We start from the raw sequence: 23,977 nt of genomic DNA, 5'->3' as shown, positions 1-23,977 counted from the left end.
TGGAAGTATTTAAAAGACGTGTAGATGAGGCGCTTAGGGACATGGTTTAGTGGGCATGGGGGTGTTGGGTTGACGGTTGGACTCGATGATCTTAGAGGTCTTTTCCAACCTTAATGATTCTATGATTCTATGATTCCTTTTCCTGCGGACGTGTACAAGCTGAAGTGGGGTGTCCTCTGCAGAGAGAAAAAAGCAAACAAGTCCCCACCCGCCACACAGTTGTTTTCCCCAGCACAGCTTATCTTTCCTCTTGTCACCAGAATAAAAGAATCACATCACAATTCTTGAACATATTCCTCACTTTGGACCATTTCAGCCCCTCTCCTGAATACCCTCTTTTGGATGAGCTGTCTGACGTAACAGCTCCAAGGACCCATAAACTCTTTTTTTCCCTTACAGACCCGTGACTAAGGCACAGATTAAAATGAGAGTATCACTTCAAGTCAAGGCATGACGCACCCAAAGGTGTCTAACACAAAGGATGAAACAAACCCGATCTACGATTTCTTTTACTTCAATCCCAGTGCTTACCAAAAAAAAATGTCATGCAGTTGTCCTTATCCCTGCTGTGGAACCAGATGGCGTTACTCTAGTATTCTTTGTGCAAACAGGGACTGCGGTTGGCATGGGCTAAAACGGGTCAATAAACTTACAGCTGAAACAAAGTTTTATCAGCAAATGCTTCTTTACTGGCACCCACAACACACTGCTTGATATACCTATCTTTCACAGAGATTAAGACAAGATTAAAGAGAGGCCTACCTGAATTACTGGCAAATCTGTCAAATTAGGGATACTGAGGGGTCACTGCAGTAGGTTGCATTTGGCAGATTTGTCCCATGGCCAGAGAGGTTGGAAGCTCCCTGTTGCCATTCAGAAAAAATAGCATTTTTTTCTTCAGATATTGGCACTTCCTTGGGAATTAAACAATAAGTCAGGAAAAAAAAACATAACAAATCAGAAAATCTGATTTCTGTCAACCCTGCTGCTAAAAATATACTTGGACTAAAATCTTTGCAGCCTTAATATCTATTTTGGCAGTAGACGTTCTTTCTTGAATTTATTCAATTCTTACAAGACAAAATTTAGCAAGCTTACTACGACCCAGGTTTGGAATATATCCCCATTAATAAACTCCCACTACTTGAATGAAGACACTTGGCATTAAGAACACAGAACAAAAGAAACATCCTTGGTCAAGTCAAGTCTTCCACTGCTGCAGCCAGCAATGGCACACAAGCCTATTCGGTTATCCAGCTTTATCCTGAAATCATGAGCTCCCCCCCTCAATTCATCACGTAGTTCTCTAATTTCCAACTGAAGTTTATTCATGGTGACGTTATCATTCTGCCAGCACTGCCATTTGACTTTAACAGCTCTTTTTTAATGTCATTTATGGATTTCTAAAACTGCAACTGCGTCCCTTCTTACTCTTCTCTGGCAAGGCTACGTACACTCTTAAACCCTCCTCCTCCAAAGACAAGCTCTAACAGAACCTTATTCCTGGCACCCTTTCATTACTTTTCATTTATTTTTGTTTTCTTCTTACGGTCTTTTTTGATGCAAGACAACGCAGTCAGTTGCATAATGCCATACAGAAAAAACTAGTTGCACATGAGATTATATTTGTTTCAATAATGGCTCAGAATGAGCAATTGCCACACTGTGAAACTGCTGGAGATGAAGTCATAAGAAACAGATTAGTGTAATTTTGTAAAGATGCAAGTAATAGCCAAACCATAGCTTAAAGCAAAAGTACAGAAATTCAGAGGAGAAGAAACAAATAGCTATTTTAGCAAACCTGGTATTTATAAAATATTTCTTACTCTCCACAGATAGAAATACTATGTTCATTAGTCTAAAGGCCTTCTTCTTCAAGTTATAGTGTGAACGGGATAATGTTAATGATCATTTACATTATTTGTTTTTAAAAATTCAGTTCAACTGAATCTTTGAAAAATAATTTGGTGTCAGGGTTATTACATCAACTGAGAAAATTTTACAATGTAATACTGAATCCTGTAATCCTATAAGGGTGAACTGAACAGCGGAATGGGTTGCCAAGAGAGGTTGTGGAGTCTCCGTCCATGGAGATATTCAAAATTTGGCTGGACGCAGCCGTGGGCCATCTGCTCTAGGTGACCCCACTTTGAGTAGCAGCTTGACAAGACGATCTCCACAGGTCCCTTCCACCCTCAGCTATTCTCAGATAAACACATGCAAGATGAAGAGTTACCAATGCCGTATTTCTACTTAAAACTCCTCTTAGTTCTCTCTCAAAATAACCGCTTCAGGACTAGAGATGAAAGTTTTTTCACACATTAAACTGAGCTGTTAAACCTATACAATAACGCATTTTTAGAAAGACAAGTCCCAAACTTCAAACACGAGGAGTAACATAGTCTGGTCAAAGCATAACTCTGATCTGTGAACGTTCTGCCTCCTGGAAGATGACACAGCTCATCAGTGTTGATATTGCTTATCAGTTTTGATACTCATCAGTTTATGATACTGCTTATCAGTTTTGTGTTCATACTTTGACTCTTTCATGGTGAAAATGAGAAATAGGCACTGGTCTTAGTTTTGTTGAGCATAACAGATATTTTAACATAATTCAGCATTAAAGATTTGTCGTGGTTTAACACATGAAACCAGGACAAGATTATATATAATGACATCAGAATCTCTATTAATAAGAAAAAATACATGAACAAATCACAAGTAAATATATATCTGTATTACTAAGAATATAAACTGTTAATGGAAAACATGTGAATAACCCAGCTCTTTAGATAACTCAAATATAGTCATTTTTGTATAAAGATTCTCATTTATACCAAAAAAAGAAGTATTTTTATGTTCCTCAACTGGATTTTGAAGTCATGCCTGATTCTTGAGTGGGCTCAGCTCATGTGGAAAGCAAACCTTCATACATGTTGGGAGGAGATACTGCACTCTTTGTCTGCATTTACTTTTCTAGAAAACAGAATAATTCTCTGTTAAGAAAAAACAACTAATAGGAGGATGATGCTGGGGAGCACTGTTTGTTCATATGAATAATGTAAAAGAAAAATCAAACTCGAAGTGTGCAAGTATTTGTTACCCTTCCATGCTATATAGCCCATGCTATATATATATAAAAAATATATGTATTTCCATGTCTAAGCTAAGCGGATGTTTTCCAAGATCAAGGCACATACAGAACACGTCTGAGAGATCTGGCCTAGTCCTATAGGTGAGCTTAGTTCATATATCTCATTATATTCCATCATTAGAATAGATCTATTCTTTTTAATTATAGTCTTTACTTACTAATACTGATTTCAGGCCTAGAAACAAATTGTTTTAATGGAGAGAGTAAACATCTTTCTATATTTGTGTATTTACAGACTGTATTCTGAACTGCTTTATGTTACACCACTCAGCAAACCTCTCAAAACACTCACCGTGGGAGCTGGCTGCCCACGTTATGCCCCGTGGCATTATAGATACGGTGACTGCAATCACAATTTCCTGAAAAGCCAAAGCTTTCGGAAGATCTATTGTCAGCAGCATAACCGTCAGAGTTGCTTAGTCCTGAGACCAATGATATTGAAATGTAAGTACCCTTCCAGGATTGAAGTTTTAAAAATTTGTTGAAAATAATAATGATACTCTGGAATCACTAGGAATAAATGCAGAGAAGTGCAGTATCTCCAAAATTTATTGTACCTTGTGTTTCTGTGCTGACAGGACAAGTCATTCAATAGCCAAGGAACACTAGAGAGAGCACAACAAAAGCCATCTTACTGAAATTCACTCAGATGCAGAATATTCAGACTCACAAACACTGAGGTTCAGCATTCGCTGAGATTTTGGCAGACATCTACAGTTAACACCCCATTAAAGATTTTCTCTTTGCAAGCTGGTCTACAGCTATTTTGACATGACTGTCCAACATCTCAAAGCAACTCTGAAACCCAGTGAAAGAGTCATAATCGTTAATGAATGCATTGCTGTTCAGAACGTTCAAATGCAAATCACGGGCAATTTCCTGTAATTTATTAAAATTAAAAGTTAAATCTTTTTTTAGGTGACTGATTTCCTAACACATGTACTGCAACATTCAGTTCTGACAGTTCAGAGTGACTGGTGCTTCAAAACCAGAGAAATCAGACCTCCTAACTTAGTTTTTGTTGCCATTTTAATAGCAATTAAGAGTCAGTGGAAAAAGAGGGCTTTCTTAATAATCAGAATTAAAGGCTGTTCTAGATATAAAGCATGCTTATTAAAAAGAGAATGGAATGAAACTGAGAACTGAAAAATAGCAAGACCTGACCTCCTTTGGCAAATCACCCTCAGCAAAATACTGAATAAAAAGAAAGGGAAAAAAGAAAAGGATGACCTTGAGGAGTCATACTTGAGTACAAGTACAAATCAACCTGTCTGAAGATAATGGTTGAGAATCAACATTTCCCTTTGCCTCTAGCTCAGTCGATCCAATTAAAAAAACAGCCAGAAATGAGTCATGTGAATGAAATGATTGCTTTCACTCAATATGTTAATTGACTGGAAATTGCATACATGCCAAGGTGAGATAAAAGAATACATTGCATCCTATGCAGGATTTATCCAAGTCCTGGATGTGCAAGGAGGAGACAGGACTGATACTACTAATGCTGAAAAGGAGAATTCTGAGAAATTAACTTGAGTATATTCTTTCCTTGAATATATTCTTTTTGCTAAGCATCTAAACCAGGAGAAATTAACTGAATCACTGCTAGGAAACAGTGTAATACTGTGATTAGTGGTGGTGTTCTGAGCTGGCACTTTTTTTTTTGAAAGAAGCCTAACTCATAATTCAGATCTGCTCAGTCTCTTCTGAGTAAACAGTAATATGGAAAATACATTTTTATCTCAACCTCTTTTTTTTTTTTTTTTTTTTAGGACAGAATAATTACGTTCAACAAGAAGCAATTCCTTAGGGCAGATTTCAGCAAATCCATTACCTCTTCTAAGAGGAATTCTAAACAGTAACTAATGAAAAAGAGGGGGGAGGAGGAATCTAGATTTATAGACATCTCTAAATATATTCTCTTTATGCCTGTGCCACGCACAAACGGTGCTAAGACATTTCTTAACAAAGCCTCTTTTCTGCATCCAGCTTAGTGCGCTCCCCCGCATGTTTCTGAAGACCCACTGTAGCACAGATGGTAAAACAGCTGAGACATTTTGTATTTAAAAAGATAGTGGCAACACCCCTGATTAGTGGAGAAAATGGCAAAAACTGGAAAATGCCATATATCGCAGCCAATAAAAATAGGGAAACTCCATCCCAACTTAATCAGCACCCCAGAAGCGCAGACTCTACGTCTCAACAATTACTTCCTGCTACTGTTTTCGGCAAGATGCTTGCATCTTTTCTTCTCTTTGGTCCGCGTGTGCGATTGTTCTAAAGCACTTGTGCATGAAAATAAAGCCTGTGTCAACAGGGGTTACACTTCACCCATAATGCAGCCATGGGAAAAGACAGTCTGCTACAAGAGCATTTCTTAAGTGCACGCGAGTCAACTTTGCCATCACAAAATTTAAAATCTCTACAGTAAATTCAAATGTCTATCAAGATTGGGGGGGGGGGGGGAGTACTATAAAAACTGAATATAAATACAATTTATAAAGTAAGGCTTTTTACTTTGTTTTTCTTCTCTTTTTTGGGGGGGATGGGGGAGAAACGAAGAGACACAGCTGCAAAACCTGAGCTGGAACTTACAGCAGCTTGTCTCGGTGTTTCTTTTGCTTCTGCCCAACGTTATTTAAAAGTAGGCACTATGAGAAATAATATCCAGCAGAGAGAAGTAACAGCAGAGCAGACGACTAAACACTCCCATACTCTTGGCTCTCAGCCTACCATTACTTTACCACCATAGTCGCTTTTCAGTTGGCACCTGTTCATAAGGAAGCTTCCCTGTGTTGAAACGGTTCTGCAAGACGGCTACACGCAGGCTCTGCTTTCAGTAACGTTCCTGCGGTGTTTGTTCAGGGCACCAGGCATAAAGCAAAGGAAGGACAAAGCCATGCCAAGTGGGAATGAAACACACTTGAAAATGTTACCCCTGCCCCTGTTACGTGGGCAACCTTTAAAAAGGATGCAAAACAAACAAAGTGATTTATAGTTGTTCGTGATCCAAACTAGTCTGAAATGAAGAGATTTGTATCCCGACAGTGTTAATTTTGAGACATCTAAAATGATCTTGAAAACTTAAGAGTAAAAAAAATTAGCTGTGATTAGATCAAGAAGTATGTTTGTGAAAATGGGAAACAAGAAAACTAACAAATTCTTGAGCCAAAATTATCAGCAGGTGACAGAGATTAATCCTAATATTAAAATCCATTTCTCCAGTGTTAGTTGTCAAATAATACATTAAAATAATCTGTAATGTGATAGAATGTAAATATTAACAGAAATATATTAGCAAGCTTGTACTTTGTTTTTCTTTGTGCCCGTACTAGATACATATAACTGCCATTGACGGACAAGAGGTACTATTAACAAAACATTCTTTCCATTTACGCTTTTGGTATCTTAGGCAACCACAATTAATCCTCTCTTCTCTATCCGACACCAGCAATGAAGAGAAGTGAGTGGGTGAGAACTCCCATCTTCAGTAAAAACCCATCTGACATTGTTACACAGCAAGACTGGGGCCTCGTCTTGGAGTGAAATAGGTAGAGCGGAGAGGAAAAAAAAATTGGCTGGACTGACTGTCTGTTTTTGCTGCTGACAGAAGTGACATTTGGTATTACACCATCTTACAGCATCGCTCTTAATAGTTAAGTCTTTAAAAATACCAAGGCGGTTTCAATTTTTTAAAGCAAAGATCAGAAGGAAAATAGAAAAAGATTTAAAGAGATCGGCATAGTAACTGCTTCAAGAACTTGGTTGGTTAAAATGACACTTGCAGAAATAGTTGTCATGCTTATTGTTCTTGCAGAAAAAGTCTTCTCCATCAGTAGTTGAAGCATGCTTATACAATGCTTAGCAAAGCAAAATTATCTTATCAATTTGACGGTTGGACTCGATGATCTTAGAGGTCTCTTCCAACCTTAATGATTCTATGATTCTGTGATCTGTCCCTGGGATTCCCAAATGCAAGGCCATGTCCTTCCAGGTACTGCAGTCTTAGGTGCTTACTTATGTCCTTTCTTCGAAAATGAGCAAAAACCATGTTACCAAGTTTTCTTTCTGGAATGACTGTTACTCAAATCAAGACTGGTCAGGATATAGAAAGCGTGCTTAAAGGGTGTTGAGGCATATCCCGATTTTGAAGGGGAGAGATTGCAAAAAAAACCCCCAGCCTCTTCTCCCCCTTCCCCCCAAAAAACCTCCCCAGAATTTTGCAGCAAAAATCCTAACATAAATATATCCAATAAAAGCAAATGTGACCCCCTTCAAACAGACAATAAATTAAGTCAGGGTACGATTCATCTGAGCGTCCAATGAATCACTATAAAAATGCCCGTTTCTCTGCTTCAGCTAGAAAAGGAGGCTAGGGTGCCTGGCTCAGATGGAGACATCCGAAATTAGATAAATGAATGCTGTTCTTGATTTTCACATTGTTTTCATTCTAACATATGCCCATTATTTTATCTCTGCAATTCCACTGGTTTATATGAGGTCAAGCCCCAAAGCTAAAGAACTAGATGATACAGGGAAGTAAACACTGCACAGGCCCAGTGCCATTCGTTGGTTAGATTGGCAGTAAACAGGAAATCAAACGTGCTACCCACATCTGCTTCCATTCCTCTAAATAACATCGAAAAGATAAGCGAGGAGCACCACCTTCACTCTTAGCAAGTTAGCACTAAGGTCTTTTAATCTGGTGAAGCCACATCAGTGGGGAAATGATGACTATCAGATCACAAGCAAAGATAACTCATGCTGCTTAGAGCATTTCCCAAGGACTCCCACTAGGGTAGCAAATGTCTTTGGAATACTTTGGGGTTTTTTTTGTTGTTTTTTTTTTTTCTCTTTAATACCTAAATTAGATGTCTCTCCCATCAGCTCGGTGCCTAGCCTAGCCCTGAGGCATTCGTGAAAACTGTGGAGAGTCTATTTACATTTGGATTTAAGAGAAATGAATCTTAACTCAGGTCTTTCTTTACTTTGCAGAAAATCTGATTTTGTGGTTCAGCCCAATAAACGTTTCCAGGCCTAAACTACCTTACACAGTTCAATTATGGGACTTAAAAAAAAAAGAGGTAAAAGCTTTTAACTCAGTACTCTGCCATCCCAGGAAAGCAGACACATTTCCTTATCTTGGGAAGACGACAATTACCACTTTCTTCCACCTTTGAATGTTTCTGGCTTGATGCAGCCCTCCCCTTTTCTCTGGGCTAGGAAAGCTGTATTGACCATTTGAACGCCCACTTCTTATAAGAGAAATGTACATTACAACCAGCTTTGGAGACAGACTTTGCTGAGTATCTATTTCACTTTGTAGCCAAATTAACCCCAATTTTGAGACATATTTTCATAGATTGGGGCAGGTCACTCTGTCCCAGTTTGATTGCCTTTGTAATTTCCAAGAGGAACAAAACTCTGACGCTCTCCTTGTAAAGAACAGAACACCGTGGTGCCTGGAGGACAAGAATATGTAACAGCAGCTAAATGCACTTCAAACTGGTTTTTTTTTTTTGCTTTTACCCTGCTTTTTACCTTACATCAGATATATCTGAGGTTAGACGTCTGATAGAAAGGAACTTAGAGCTTTTATGGCAACAGGAATTCAAAACCCGACTGGACACGGTCCTGGGCTGACCCTGCTTGAGCAGGGTGGTTGGACTGGATGATTTCCAGAGGACCCTTCAACCTGAGCGATTCTGTGCTTCTGTAAAGTGACTGGCCAAAATTTTATCCCAGTCCACCAGTTCATCTGAATTAGTTCCCACAGCACGGCACGCTCCATCAACATACAAGGCAGAAATTGCAAAGTAAGAGAGGAAAGAGGCAAACTTTGAAAGCTAACCACTGGGTCAGGGCTGCAGACTAAAAAGCCAAGCCAGTACTAAGAACTTGTTAAGAATGGTAAAATTATTAGAGACACCCAAACTATTCTATGATTCTGTGATGATGACGACAGCCACACTGAACAGCAATAGGAGCATGCAGAATCTTATCTCCCCAAATGTCCCTCCTTGAGCCCAACGTTACAAAAATCCAACTCTCTGTTCCAAGGCTCTGCCCTCTGAACAACGATATGATATTGGTAGAACCACCACTGTTACAAACAGAAGCAGAAGGAGGAGCAGCAAAGCGTGTATTTCAACCGTAGCAAAAGAGATGACTAGATGTGATTATTTTATGATTGGATTGTGTCACACTTCCCTGCTTTTTTCCCTTCATTTCTGCATTTCATCTTGATGTAAAATTGCGCTATACTCTCATAAAAAAGATTATATATGAAGAACATGTAATGCACACAGCCCAGTTAAAATGCTTTGTTTATGATGGGGGTACCAGTTCTATAGCTAGTGAAAATTAATTTCATTTTCCACTGCATGAACTCCTCTTGCACAAAAACATTAATCCATTTTTTGAGGCCAAGCATGAATTCATTTTTTAAGGCAACGAGTAAAAAGTGGGATACCAACATAAAATTCAGCTCCTCATTTCAATATTACTGCGCTGAAAGGAGATTACAAAGGCACTGTTCCCCCCTCCAGAAAAAGAAAAATGTCCTGACCTCGGTGAAAACGGAGGTGGATGGGTTAAGACATTTTTAGGCTGCTGTGAGTAGATATTTCACAGAGAAGTCATACTGACTGGAAAGATTACATCACTGAAATTACTGTGAATAGTCCTAGCATCAAAAACAATAAAAATAATTATTTGTGGTAACACCTTAGTCAATTTGCCATTATTCATATTGAAAGAAGGATGCTCTAATATACAACCTTGATATTTTTAACTAAATTAAGAGATTTGGCCAGGTTGATACAAAACGCAACTCCCCGAGTTGCCTGTTGAAGTTGACAGCCACAAAAACAATGCACTTCTCCTATAGTGGGGAAAGTGCAACTAAATTTCTTACTCATATTAGATACATTGTATATACTGTAAATAAACCTCACCTCTCAACGTAGTAGTTGTTTTTTCCTCACTAAAGGAGACTCAAGGAAACAATATTCACTCCACTCAACTTTTGACGGCTCATCTGAGCCCTCACAGCCATGGTACGACAGGGACCACTGCCGCCTGTTTTACCTGCTGTTGCTGCCCAGGCAACAGATTAAAGCTACTGCCTGAACTGCAGCAGCCCATGATGCTACAGAAAACTGAGGACCGGGATGTGCTCGTGGGGAGAGAGCTGCTGACAGCTTTTACAAACCCTTCCCCTCCTTCCTAGTCTCTCCCAGAAACCTGGAGCGCCGAAGAGACTGCAGGCAAGGTAAGGTTACATGCGCTCCTTTTTGCTCTGCGCTTACTCCTCAAAGGGATACTGGGATATTGATTTCCTGTCTTTGTGGCAAAAAAAGTTTTTATTTCACAAGGAAAGCAACAGATGCCTCCCGGATCTGACAAATAACCGTAATAATACGTAGCCAGGTCAACCCAGGAAACATCCAGGTAGCCAGAAATCAAGATCGAAGCATAAAGGCATCTTGTTGCTTCCTCCATTTTGGGAGTATTTAGCCCTTTAGGTAGTCAAAGAAACAGGTCTACGTTTCATTTGAACACCAGCTGCCGAGGCCCTCTTCGGTTTAGCAGCAGCCAGGAGAATCTGCAGCAAATTATTAACCCCACGGTATCTCCTGCATGAAGCAGTCACACGGGAGGGAGGCATGCCTGTGGCAGCTGCGTACCCGAACTCCCCCATTAGCAATTTTCCAGAATGAGTTACTGTGGCATCATCCTCTGATGGCAAAGATGATGTAACGGTTGAACGGACTAATGAATTTTTAACCTCAGATTTGCTGGTGTTGGAAAAAGTGTGCCTACGCAAGCAGCAAATTCCAACTACCACAACCCTGTGCAAGTTTTGCACATAAAACTTATGTCCACTGTGGAATCAACTACAGCTCTCAATTTAGGATAGTCTAACCCCAGACACTGATGTTCAAATATCTGAAGTTAAGTTAAATAACATCAAGGCTTAGAAAAAATACGGTCTTATTTGGCAAGTGAGTGATACTCTCCACAAAGCTTTAAATTTTCCCCTAATTTAACAATAAATTTTACTAGCATGATCTAAGGATAAAATTATTTTTCCCCACAGCTTTGGAAATCTGTTTCAGTTATAAGTCTGGATAGTTAAATTAGGAAAGCATGTTTAGTTTAAGAAAAAAAATTGGATGGGTTAGAAGAAAAACCCTTCTAATACTCCCTAGGGTCTACGGGTCCTTCAACCCGATTTGACGTGAATGAAACCATTACGGTTCTTTTGACTCCTGCTGAGCCATTATGTTAACGGTTTTCCAGAGATCTGAGTAGCATTTTACTACATGTTTTCGTTATTCCACTAACCAGGATTTTAGCCCTTAGACATCAGAAGTTTCAAGGTTTAAAATAGTTTTTGTTCAACATTCTGAGAAAGCAATATCCTTTTAATTTTATAGGTTCTTATACAAATCTTAGATTGGCATATGGTGGGTATTTGAAATTAACTGAGAGAAAACCCCATGTCCCTCTTTTTCTTTCTTTTTAAGCATCAGTCAGTTTAACGTATTAAAAACTGCAGCAGAGAAGACTCAATCAAGCAAATGAAACTGAACACACCCACTGACAGATATTTCCTGCCATAAAACTGGTCACGCATTGGATGGGAGGGAAGAGCCTCACACTCCAATAAAATCTAACAGAGAAAACAATAAAAAGGGTTAAAAGGTAATAAAAGGATTATTATCAAGCTATATAGACTAAGCCAAACCTTTAAGTGATATTTTATTGCATTAATGTGAGCTTTGATGATCCAGCTGGTGTTTTAACTGCTTTAGAGCCAAAATACTAACTTTTTTTTATACCCCTGTGTGTGCAGCTATATAATAGATGTTTGCTGTACAACCTTCTCGAAATAAAGTTGCTTTCAAATAAGTTGCAGAAAATACCTATGCAATATCATTCCAAAAACAGTTTGCCACTGGCTCAAAAAGGAAAGTAGCCTTCAAGTAATTAATACTTAGAATACTTTCTTTGCAACTGCACCAGCATAATACTGAAGTAAACAGTGGACAGTTTGATATCTAGTGCTCTTAGAGGCTTCTGCTCCTGTGATAACTCAGTTAAACTAATTAAGCAGGTAAGTGTAATTTTCTTGGAAAAAACAGAACTGATGAGCTGTAAGCTCTGGCTTTCTTCAGAAGACACTTCAAGTAAGATTTTATACAGACGTTTCTGACACATGCATAGACTGCTCTAAAATGAGCACAAAACCTCCAGGCTAATCAAAGCAACAAAATGTTACAGATGAACAACAAAAACTAGGAAAAGCAGTAATCAGGCTGATGACAACTCAGTTTAAATGCCAAAATTCCTTCACAGCAAAACTTCTAACACGTCTCTAACGGCCAAGAATAAACTCACTAAGTCCTGTTCTTGAAGTTGGTTTAAAATAGCATCTTCATACCCTGTATAGGTCCCATACAGCCCAGAACCTCCACAAAAAAACACCAAGCAGCTGATGCAAGCCTCCAATTTTCCAGTAATACCTAGCCTTCCAGAAGGCCTAATGCATTATCCAAATAATTTGAGTATGGCAAGAACCTTCCCTTGTAGGAATAGCAGCACTTTCAGTTAGGGATGACAAGTCTTAACATATCCCCTCATCATTCATTTTCTGTACTCCTGAGTATGTCATATTGGTTTCCTCACCTGATAGGGACACGGGATGTGATATTCTCTGCAGCGTTCTTGAATCCACGTCGTCTCCCACACACCTCGATAAGCCTGCTCATAGAAATAGCAGCCAATTACAACCAACAGTGGCACGAGGTACAGAACACTGAACACGCCAATCCGGATCATGAACTTCACTAGTTTGTCCTGGTTCTCTTTCTCTAATGGGATTTCAATGCGAACCCGATTGAGAGAGATAATGCCAGCTAGCAGAAGGGAAACTCCAACAACAACATACAGGCAGAGAGGTGCAAGTACAAAGTATCTTAATGCATCCACATCATAGAGGCCAACAAAACATACGCCGCTAATATTGTCACCTTCAATTTTATTCATTGCTAAGAGGATGATGGTTAGAGTTCCTGGAATGCCCCAGGCACTGGCGTGGAAGAGCAATGCTTTCTTCTCGATTGCTTCACTGCCCCATTTTGGCACAGCTGCCAAGAACCACGTGATGGTAAGAATGACCCACCAAACACTGCCAGCCATGGTAAAGAAATAGAGCACCATGAAAAGCATGGTGCAAGCTTTGTTGTGAGAGCCCTGTGTCACTGTGGAAGCCTTGTACTGGGCAGGGCTAGACGCGTTACACGCTACTCGGTCTTCAAGCAGAAAGCCAATGAAGAAAATTAATGACACCATCATGTAACAGACAGCATAAAATATTATCGGTCTTTCTGGATAGCGAAATCTTGTGACATCGATCAGAAAAGTTAAAAAAGTAAACAAGGTGGCAGAAAGGCAGACGATGGAGATCACTCCGATGAAGTAGCGAGCAAAGGAGAGCTCTTCACGCCGAAAGTACATATTTGGGCAAGGAGGGGAACAGTCCCGTACGCTCAGGAAAGAGTAACCCAGATCAGGGTCTATTTTCAACTCCCGAGGACACCAAAAACCATAATCCCTCTGTACTGCCATTGGGGCCTCTTCTGTGGGCTCGCCAGCTAAATTGAGGTCAACGAGACGAGGATATGGCTCATCACAATCTGGGAATCTAAAAAGTAAGAAAAGAATTACTTACAAGAAATATACACATACTTTGCAAAGACTAGTAACCTTATTTATATGTCTGACTTTAGACACACTAACTGGAGCGAAAACAAAGACAATCCAAATACTGGGTAATCCATGAAATACTACCCTATGTTTAAACAAACTCTGGAACTCATTGTCCCAGAATGCAGTGGATGTTTAAACTATAAAATATGTTTAAAAATAAACCAGAGAAATAAATGGACAAGGGGCCCACTGGGGCTTTAAGCATAAAGGTGAGGATACAAAATCCATCTCAGGAAGTCTATAAATTTAGGCTTACTGTAAACTGAGACTATGTGCCCAAGGAAGCATGATTTTATAGAACATTCTAAAACCTTTCCCTAAGCAACTGTACCAGCTGCTATCAGACAGGGCGGTGAGCTAGTTAGACCAAAAATCCAACCTAGTACTGCTACTAGCATTAATAAATTGAAATTATGATGAAGATATTTCTGTAATTAAGTAAAGCTCTGACTGGAGGCTAAGGGCTGCTGGAGATGCAGTCTGAGGTTTTGAAGGAGAGACTGGAGGGATTCCACGCATAGCTGTCCGCTTCTTCCCTCTGCTAGATGTTATTGCCTCAGCAAGCGCAGCATAAGCTAAGTATGCCTGTTCCTCTGCCACAGTTCACGTTCAGGCACAATGGCACTAACAAAGCACCAGCAAAGTTTTAGTAGTTTTAGCTCTGGTTTTGAAATTTCACTATCTGGGCGTTACTGAGGAGATGGGAGGACCTAAAGGGCCCAGACATCTGTTCAGAGTATGGAGTTGGAGCGATCTTTGATCCAGATTATCAGGACCTAGAAGCATCCTCTGACTATTCTTTTGCTAAAAGTTTTAATTGTTTCTCATTCTCTCCAATCCAACTGTAAGAGAGACTATTTCTTCCTGTTTGTGCTCCTGTATTTTATTAGCTGTTGGAGTCACTTATAAAAAAAATAAAGCATAAAGATATTGTTTTCAATTTCATGTATATTCTGTTTCAAATTGATTGGAACATCATTGAATACTTTTCTACAAAGTTATTTGTGAAATGTAAAGCTGAAAACATCTGTTTGCACACAAGCTCAACAAGAGGTAGATGCTCTGAAAACAGAGCTTTGAGATTTTATACGCTCATCAAAAACAGCCAGCTCCCTCTTCAGAAAAAGAGACTATTAATCTCCAGCATATGTAATTTTGCCTAACTCCCAGAGAAATTTATAGCAGTGTCACCTATTAAACTTCGGTATAGCAGACAAAATCAGGTCAGCATAAATGACAAAGAAGAAAAATAGACGGGTATATTCATTCGTTTAAGAACATGCATGTGCAGTTTACAGTAATCAGCCACAGAAATTTTCAACTTATCTCTTGGGCAGATGATAGAAATATGAACTCAGTTTCCACCCCAGGAAACAGGCTGTTACACAAATGGAAGGGAAAATAAGGGCACTTGTAATGGAACACATTTAAAATGTCTGTTTCAGATCACAAAACATCCTAGATCATACTAAAATTTTATCCTGGGATTCTGAAAAAAAACAGATTTGCTCACCTGGTGCACTCCATATCTTCAGGCCAAGAGACCCCAAACATCTCCATGAGTTTGGAGCACTCGCTGTATGCTCTCTGACAGAGTCTGCGACAAGGGAGAGTGACACGGCCGTACTCCATGCACACAGGAGCATAGAGGGCACACAGAAATGGTCGAAAATCTCTGGAGCATTCCAAATTCACCATTGGATGAAACGGCTAGAAAAGAAAAAGGAGATTTCAATAGCTACAAACAGTATTGTAAAACGCTTCAGCAGTAAGCTATAATTTGTCTCATGAGATGTTAGGGCTTTCACAACCATAACCACGACCTTCTTTTTCTGAACTTTGTCTGCTGGAAGAAGTGATCATCATAATACAGCACTTAAGTATTTTAGGAAGACAGGCAATCAAGAAGCCTGGGGACAATGACAGAGATTCACAAGGGACATTTATGTACTCGATTTGCATGAAAATCAATGGGAATTAGACAGCTAAACACCTTCGAGGATTCAGGCTTAGCTTCACACTCTCCAATAACAGTCATATAAACTTGATTCCTTTTAGTGCTTGTGTTACTGACAGATACATCATGAACTGCTAGCTGCTTATTTAGTAGGATAATATGAAAAACTTGCGTTCGGTTGATGAGATTACAATCTGAGGAATGTTGGATAATGCAAGATTCCTTGACAGTACAGAAATATAGCATACTGTGTTCTTTCAAGTATTATTTTCAGATCACAACATAATATTTGCAAATAATCTCTCTATTTCTTGAATTTCTTCCGCAGGGCAGTGTTCTTCGTATCTTTCTACCAAATGCAAACACAGGACATTTTCCATTGCGTTCTTCCCACAGCATCTTGTCCAACTGAAGAGAACCCATCTGTTAAAATCTCAGTTCTATCATTAGAGTATATCTGTGGACAGAAAACAGTCCCAACGTGCATGCTACCATTGTTATATAAATTCGCATACAAACATAGAACTTTCTAGCTTCCAGAAAGGGCTGTAAGCACAGTGAAGTCACATTAAGTATGTCATTTCTCGACTAACCATCAGAAAGCACTGTGAAATCAAAGCCTGAAAAAAATTAGTCAGAAAAAATAACTGGTGTCTTGTGCTACTGTGTTGTCTTACAACAGGTTTAAGTAACGGTGATAGCAACACTCCTTGGAAGCACCCAGAGAAAATCTACCACAATTAGCCAACATACAGCTGTTCTCAAGTATTTCTGAAGACGAAAAAGAAGGAAAAAAAGTAGGACAGGGATTTATGTCTTAATAAAAACTGGTGCACATTGATAATCCATGTTATCTTCTTACGTGGGTTCATTTTGCTCTTGCTTGTCATGGCTTGTCTTTAAAACTCTCCAGGAGTCAATCAATATCTTATTCTGAGTTTGTGTGGCACCTACCACTATACAAAGCCTCACCTTATCTTCAGATATTAATATAAGATCAATTGTAGTCTCTTAGGACTGGAACTACAGCATATCAAAATACATTAGGACTTACAACTCTAGAATAAAACAAAACAGCGTGGGGATGTTGAATTACTCTGCTACCTCCAGACCGGAGAAACAGCAGTGGCATTTTAGTACACCACTTCTTTTCCTTGACTTACATTTCACATCATAGCTTGATGGGAAAAGGTGACAGTTGCTTGATCAATGGCAATGCTAACATGAGCTCTGTTCTAGACAGATTTTTATAAAAAGTCCATTATCTTGATACCAGAGTTTCCTCTTCTCCACAGCCTAGCAGGATTATAGGGCAAGAACTCTAATCTTCAGAATTTGTGGTGCAATTGCAGAAGCACAAATGAACCTGCTATATATATATATATACAAAACCTAAATCTTATTATAGCTGAAGCTGAAGAGTAGGCTGTAGAAAGATTACATTTTCAAACAGCAATTTCCTGAGAAATACTTTAAAACAATTCAACATTTTCTTTTTCCAACCTATAGAACAGAACAGACCCAACAACAAAAAATAGGTCATCTTCTGTGGCAATATAAATGACAATTACTAGAAACGATGAGGAAAAGTTTCACGTTTCAGTTCTTCCTTATCGTCTCCTTACTCTTCCAATTCTTCCTATATGACTCCTTCGCTCTGCAAAATGTTAATTTTTGGAATACAAGATGCAACCATGCTGTGACCTTACTGATTTTTTTTTAACATAATTATTATTTACCAAGCTGATTAAATTCTCTTCAGTGCTATGCATTTCTGAAAATGTCGTCACATGACAAGAGAGCCATGCAATTTGGCAATAGCTTGTATGAAGAGCAGTATAAGCCTTCAGAGCTATTGACAAGGAGAAAGGAAGCAACAGTTGGAAAGTATTTACATTTACAAGCTCATTGTTACTCAAGGAACACTTTCTATTTGGCTGGACATTTACTTCAGATGCATATATGGTTTTATTTTTAAATAGTTATTGCCTATAACACAGTTAAAGCTGTTGTTTGACAACAAGGATCCAAGAAATTGATTCTAGGTAGTTATGACACCTGACATGACCGGAAAAGCTTAAGATAATAGTCTTCCTTTATTTAATGGAAAGGGAAAATAAAAAGAAAACTCCACTTTCATTTTGGGAAGTGTTTAACTTTCCTTCTTTTCAAAGAACCTTGAAAATAAGAAAATGAAGTTATATCTTTATGTAAAAGGGCTACTGGCTTAATGCCTGCCCCCCCAAAGTCTTGCCTCCTTGCCAGTGCAGTTTTGTACGTACCCATACCTATATTTTAAGTTCCCCTGACAAATGCTCTACTACTCTCCTCTGATACGCCTTCCGTTAAGAAAAGATGTTTCAGAAATTTCTCTTTTCCTGCTCCTTCATTCTCATTAAAAGATCTGTTTGGTTTGGGTTGATTTGCAGAAAGCTGTACCATTTAGGAAGATCTCAGACTATCTCAAGGTGTAAACCTACGAAAACTGTGCAAACAGACCTCCAGATCGTGGCTATTGCAAAGCAAAGGAAAAGTAGCAAAGCTACAAAAAGTAACAAAACCTTTCTGTTCAAGGGAACAGAAAGGTACCAGTATTTCCTTCTATCCTGTTGATCCTACTACGGCCAGGTGGCTGTTGTAATGGCTTTCGGCCAACTCCAAAGGACACTGGGCAATGGTGTCCGAGGGAATATTGGAACTGAGACAGGAAACGTCCAAAAATGGGGATGCAGTGGTGCTCTTTGGCAATGGCTCCAGGGTCTGAAAGAGCACTCTCAGTAAGAGCAGCATGTTCCCCGTCTGTCCCCCTTAGCAGCCCGAGGGCTAAGTTACAGGGTGCTCAAACACGCAGGATGCAAGACAGCTGCCTAAACACCAGCTTCTCCTGCTATCTAAGATGCCATTTATTTTCCAAGACATCCACATGGGCCTGGACGATCAGGCACAAGATCTGTCTTCTCTTTGGCCTGACGGATCTGATGCAGGGTCTATTCAGAGACCCACACTCCCTTCTGGCATGGCAGCTGGAGGCTGGGTTGAAGACGCTGAAACATCTGAGGTAACACTAGCGTAACTGAATCTTCCCTGACAAAGTCCCCCCGAGGGCACATTAGCTGCACTTAGGGTTCTTTAGAGCCGCAGAAAACAAGTCTGGTTTTGAGCATGGCCTTGGTATACTCCTCAAAACACAGTACAGATATACTCAACCCCAACAACACTGAAGAAATACACTTAAGTAGGAGTAATTTAATAGGACTGCTCCCCTAGTACTGGCTGTTCCATTTCTCAGCAACTCCAGGCCTCTCTTACACCGTACTGTCTCTCAAAATAGCAACTGCAAGCAGACAAAAACTCTTTTATGAATTAGATCAAATCAGTTTATTTTAAAATCATGAAGAGGCTAAGCTAGACAACAGAAGAAGAAAAAACCCTACAACCACTCCTCGTAATGCAGAAAAAGAGACTGACTTGCTTTCAACCAGTAACAGCAGCATTTGTGCCTGTAAGCAGCTCAGTCTGTAAGCACCCTATCTCTAAAATTATCTTACCCCGTTGCAGCTCCTAAGATGAAAAGTCACTTCCATCTACTGATTATGTTGTTCACTATTAAAAAGAAAGCCAGGGAGATTAAGAGACTCTTTTTAATGCTCTTGCCCCAGGATGCAGTGCAAGTTATGACATTTAGCCCTATTCCACTTCGGTGCCTAACAAAAGGCTCTCTGTTTAAATGGGACATGCTTTTGAAGAATGCCTGTTGAACAACTCAACATACAGAGGAAAAAGGAAGAGGACAAGGACAAGAGAAGACGTGATCGCCAAACGGATTTCAATAATTCAGGCCAAGTCCTGGGAAATCCAAGAAAGGAAAGAGATAAATGTTTAAGAAGAGATAAACACTTCTTAGCTCCTGAAGATACTTAAGTATTTAAAATACGCCAGATCACATAACCGTATAATATATCTACCGTTCTACACCCACTGGTCTTTGACCTCTCAGAACAATCTTTATGACCATGCAAACTCCTTCAAACCCAGTGATAACAGCAGCATTATGAACTCAACTTTCTTCAGGTTGAGACAGAACACTCCCATCCCTCCTTTGCTTTGCCATGCAGGTGCTGTGTATCAAATAACATGCCACAATCATGTATCACTGCTTCCCTCAGAGCAGTCCAACTTGCAGTACAACCGTACCCATCTCTTCTTTCCCTCTTCCCCAGAATTTTATTTGCTGGTAGCAAAGTTGCTTTAAGAAACTTCCTGATTCCCAGCAGTGTGGCCCCAGCTCCTTCCCTCCCTACAATTCCTGTCTGCTGAAAATGTTTTAATGGCCATGCTCTAACAGAGAGTAGAAATTTCCTGCTTGCCTTGGGTTTTCTTTTGGGTTTGGTTTTTTTTCAGGAGGGGATGAAAGACAAAGGATTGCCAGAATGATATGTGTAGATTTCCCTCCCCCCCCAATAATTTTTTAAACAAATTCTCATTTTGGTGACAAAGCAAGAGCAATAACTCTAACTATAAATACACTGTGGAAAAAAAAAAAGGGAGGCGGAATGATATGTGTAGATTTCCCCCCCCCCCCCAATAATTTTTTAAACAAATTCTCATTTTGGTGACAAAGCAAGAGCAATAACTCTAACTATAAATACACTGTGGAACTGCGTTACAGTTTCAGACTTCTCATATTACTGAGAGATAATAAACCAAATTCTACCTTTCATTTTACATAGCAGTAGCCCTTTAGCTGGCTGTTTTTTGGGAAGTGACATTATTGCAAGATTTAAACAAAACGATTTTGGTCATCTTTCACTATTCTGTTTGTTTACATATTCCTCTCTTTTAACAGAAAACTGAACAGGAAGCATTCTCATAAACTCATAGACAGAAGGAGGGAAGTTTTCTTCCCTCAGGCTCATGGGAAAAGAGTGATGCTATGACTATCAATTACTGTTGCAATTCTCTGATGGAAGCAACTGCCTCAGGGCATATCCTGTCTCAGGCCAGCCACACGATCAGCGCTTTCTGTCCTGTGTTGCCCTACGTTTGAATTTAGCTTGCTGTTCATTAGGAAAAAATCTTGAATTGTATCTCAAGGTCCATGGGCAATAATGCTTTCCAGGCTACCTCCCAAGGAGAACCGCAGAAGCTGCAGCTAGATTTAACTCTTCAGACAACTGTTAGTTAGGCCAAATGTGTTACTGCCTCTTGCTTTTGATAACTACATGTCTTCTCTGATTGAACAGCTCACTCAGATCTGACAGCAGAGCAGTTCATGTGAATGCTCTCTAGAGACCATTACAAGCAGAACTGGTCTTCTTGAGACAGTGGAAGTTTGTTCTCCGATGGCTCTGACCTGCACGCTCCTCTGAATCCTGCTAGGGTTGCTGGAGCCTATATCCCACAGTCATGCTGGTACACAAACTTAACCTGAAAATATTTGCTGTACGTTAATATCCTGAGCTGAACAACTGCTGTAGTACTTAAACTGCTGATGCTAACTTCAAATGAGGCTGTACTTGAGAGTCCTACCTTAACCTAGCTGGTGTTTCCTAAAGAAGATTAGGGAGTGCTCACACAGGCAGAGCAGAGCTGGTGATTTGCAAAGAGCACTGATCTGGGGCACTAACTCCTTCAAAAAACCATAGCCAAATCTAACAGAAAGCTACTTTTTTTCCACTCAGTTTGGCCTTCAGCTAGATAGTGCCACATGGCTACGTAAGTAATGGTTGCAGAAAGGGCCAGAAACACAGACTCACATGTGTAAGAGTAAGTCCATTTCTTCTGGAACCAATCCACACTTGCTCAACTTAATGTGACTATGGAAGTGCAGCTTTATTGCACAGACACTTTATTCTGTTTTCAAAAGGCAATAGGCTAATTTGCCCAAGCCTGCTTTTAATGCACAGTGCCAAGACAAATTTAGTGTAGAATACTTAGCACGATGTACATTCAAAGTTTACCTCATCATTGACTTCCTTGTCTGGAGCAACTTAGGTATACTTTTTTTTGGTAATTATTTTTAGCTTTGCACAGCGATGCATGTATGAAAAGCCAAATGGGGTCACAATTCTGGCCACCTGTTAAGCTTTCCTCTTCAGTATGGAAAAAAGCTATTCTCACATTGTATGTATGAACCCTTATGAACCACATAACCCACTGCCTTCCGATATCCCATGTCTCATAATTTGATGTTAGCTGGAAAAATTATGGTTGCAATGAGGATTAGGTTGACACTGTACTACTTTAGGGACTGAGAAGTAAAAAATTTCAGATTGTTTTACCTTAGTACTAAAAATATATGCCCATGTTTAAATAGCTATTAAGTAATTCCAACAATAAAAATGTCAAGTAATTAGTGTGGTTTTAAATGATATTTTTCTCATGCTGTAGGTTGAACCAGACAATCACCCTGCTATTCACTTTAAAACCTAAGACCAATTATTTTACCTGTCTTACTTGTGAAAGGGCAGCAATCGTGCAAACCATCCTAAACATTCTGGTCTGTAAACAGACAGCTGAGGTTAATTTCTCAACTGCAGAAAAAAAAGTAGGATAAAGATGAAAGCAGTTAAAAGACAGCAAATGACATTAATCTCTGTCTATATGACTAAAAAGAAGAGCCATCTGCTCTTCTTCTTTAAAGAGGTCTCCTGCTTCATTTTAAATTCTGAAGTTCCTTTGGAAGACACTGAAAAGATGGCATCCATCTGTCAATTTGCACTTTTCCTAAATGTGATCTTTATGTTTTAGGAACCGATGAATGCAGATGGGTGGTCCTGCTAACAATTTCCATTTGCAAGAAATGTTAGTTTTTATAAGACAGTTGAGACTGCTTGGACTTCCTCCTTCCTCTCCATATGCCTGCTGTGATGGGCTTGGGAGAATTCCAAAGTATCACAGAGAAATAAATACATAGTCCTCTGGACCGTATTTTAGATACTATTAAGTTAAGACACTATAAAGCACACTTGCCTGGACAAGCAAGAGACTATTGGGCAGGAGCTGTAAGTCTTGACAAAATAATATTTTTCATTTAAATGACACATTTCTATCTCCTGCAGTTGCAAAGACGACCTTGCAAGTACAAACTGAGTGTGATCACTGCTTTGATGCCTGCCAAATAAATGCTCCAGTGCTGTTGTCACTGTGGGAAGGAGAAAGATACCCATTACGAGAAGTGGAGCATTAGCGATAACAACCTTTTCTTTCCCTCAACCCTGCCACCGCAGGCTGATCGGCATGTCAGGGACTCATGGACTGTTTCTGCCAGCTAAGGGAGGTCTGTCTCCTTGAAGGATAATGGGAGTGAAGAGTATAAACAATTCACTGTTGGCACGGTGCTCAAAAATTTATCTTGCTGAGTGAAGGAGGAAAGGCATTTGGTATGAAGATTTGTTAGAAGACTTGACACTAACTTGAGAGCACACAATGGAGTCGGTAGCCAGATCAAGTTCTTCACAGCTCATAAAAAGGGAATTTCTAAAAATCGGAAACATGAGGGAAATACAGATGAGGACATAGCCAAGATTCAAAATCACCAACCAGATTCACATCACCTTTTCATTTTTACTGCCATCAACATAGAGAATGACAGTGTCTGCCACATAATAAACAACATTAATACCCTGCAGAATAAAATAAGACAAGTTGGATTTCTCAAATACAATGAAAGTAACGCTGAATATTCCTATTGAAGAGAATTCACTTTTATTTCTCAAAGGCTTGATGACTTCTACTATTTCATGCGTGACTTCGCTAACTGTGGTTTTTTTTACACAGTTGATGTAGCAGAGTATCTAAGAGAGCTTAGTATCACAAGCCGATGCAGACTACATGAACCTCCATGTTTTCCACTGGGATGAGGACAGAAGAAGGCTTCTGACAGTCTTCTGAATTCTGACATTCAAGCCAAAGTGCTTCTTGACAGACTAACCAAGGGAATCTACAGCATGCTGACTCCCTTAAAGTCAATGTGAACTGTACAGTTGTCGTCATCATCCTCCTATATGGCTGTGAAATGAGGACAAATTACAGTTGTCATCTAATGCACTTCAGGGTGCAGTTTCACGAAGGGCATAAGTTTATCAACC

At 39.5% G+C, this 23,977-nt stretch overlaps 1 protein-coding gene across 1 annotated transcript in view; it reads right to left on the bottom strand.

Moving 5' to 3' along the window:
- FZD3 (frizzled class receptor 3) overlaps nucleotides 1-23,977 on the bottom strand; it is a 55,268-nt gene that overhangs the window by 13,460 nt on the left and 17,831 nt on the right. The window contains exons 2-3 of the mRNA XM_009283436.1: nucleotides 15,444-15,640; nucleotides 12,848-13,865 (exon numbers count right to left, since the gene is read on the bottom strand). Of these exons, the coding sequence (XP_009281711.1) occupies nucleotides 12,848-13,865; nucleotides 15,444-15,640 (1,215 nt within the window). The remainder of the gene's footprint in view (nucleotides 1-12,847; nucleotides 13,866-15,443; nucleotides 15,641-23,977) is intronic.

This window comes from Aptenodytes forsteri, unplaced genomic scaffold (assembly GCF_000699145.1).
Source record: "Aptenodytes forsteri isolate BGI_AS27 unplaced genomic scaffold, ASM69914v1 Scaffold534, whole genome shotgun sequence".
Taxonomy (NCBI): Eukaryota; Metazoa; Chordata; class Aves; order Sphenisciformes; family Spheniscidae; genus Aptenodytes; species Aptenodytes forsteri.
Note: the sequence above shows the minus strand (reverse complement) of the source record. Positions and strands in the feature narration are given on the sequence as shown.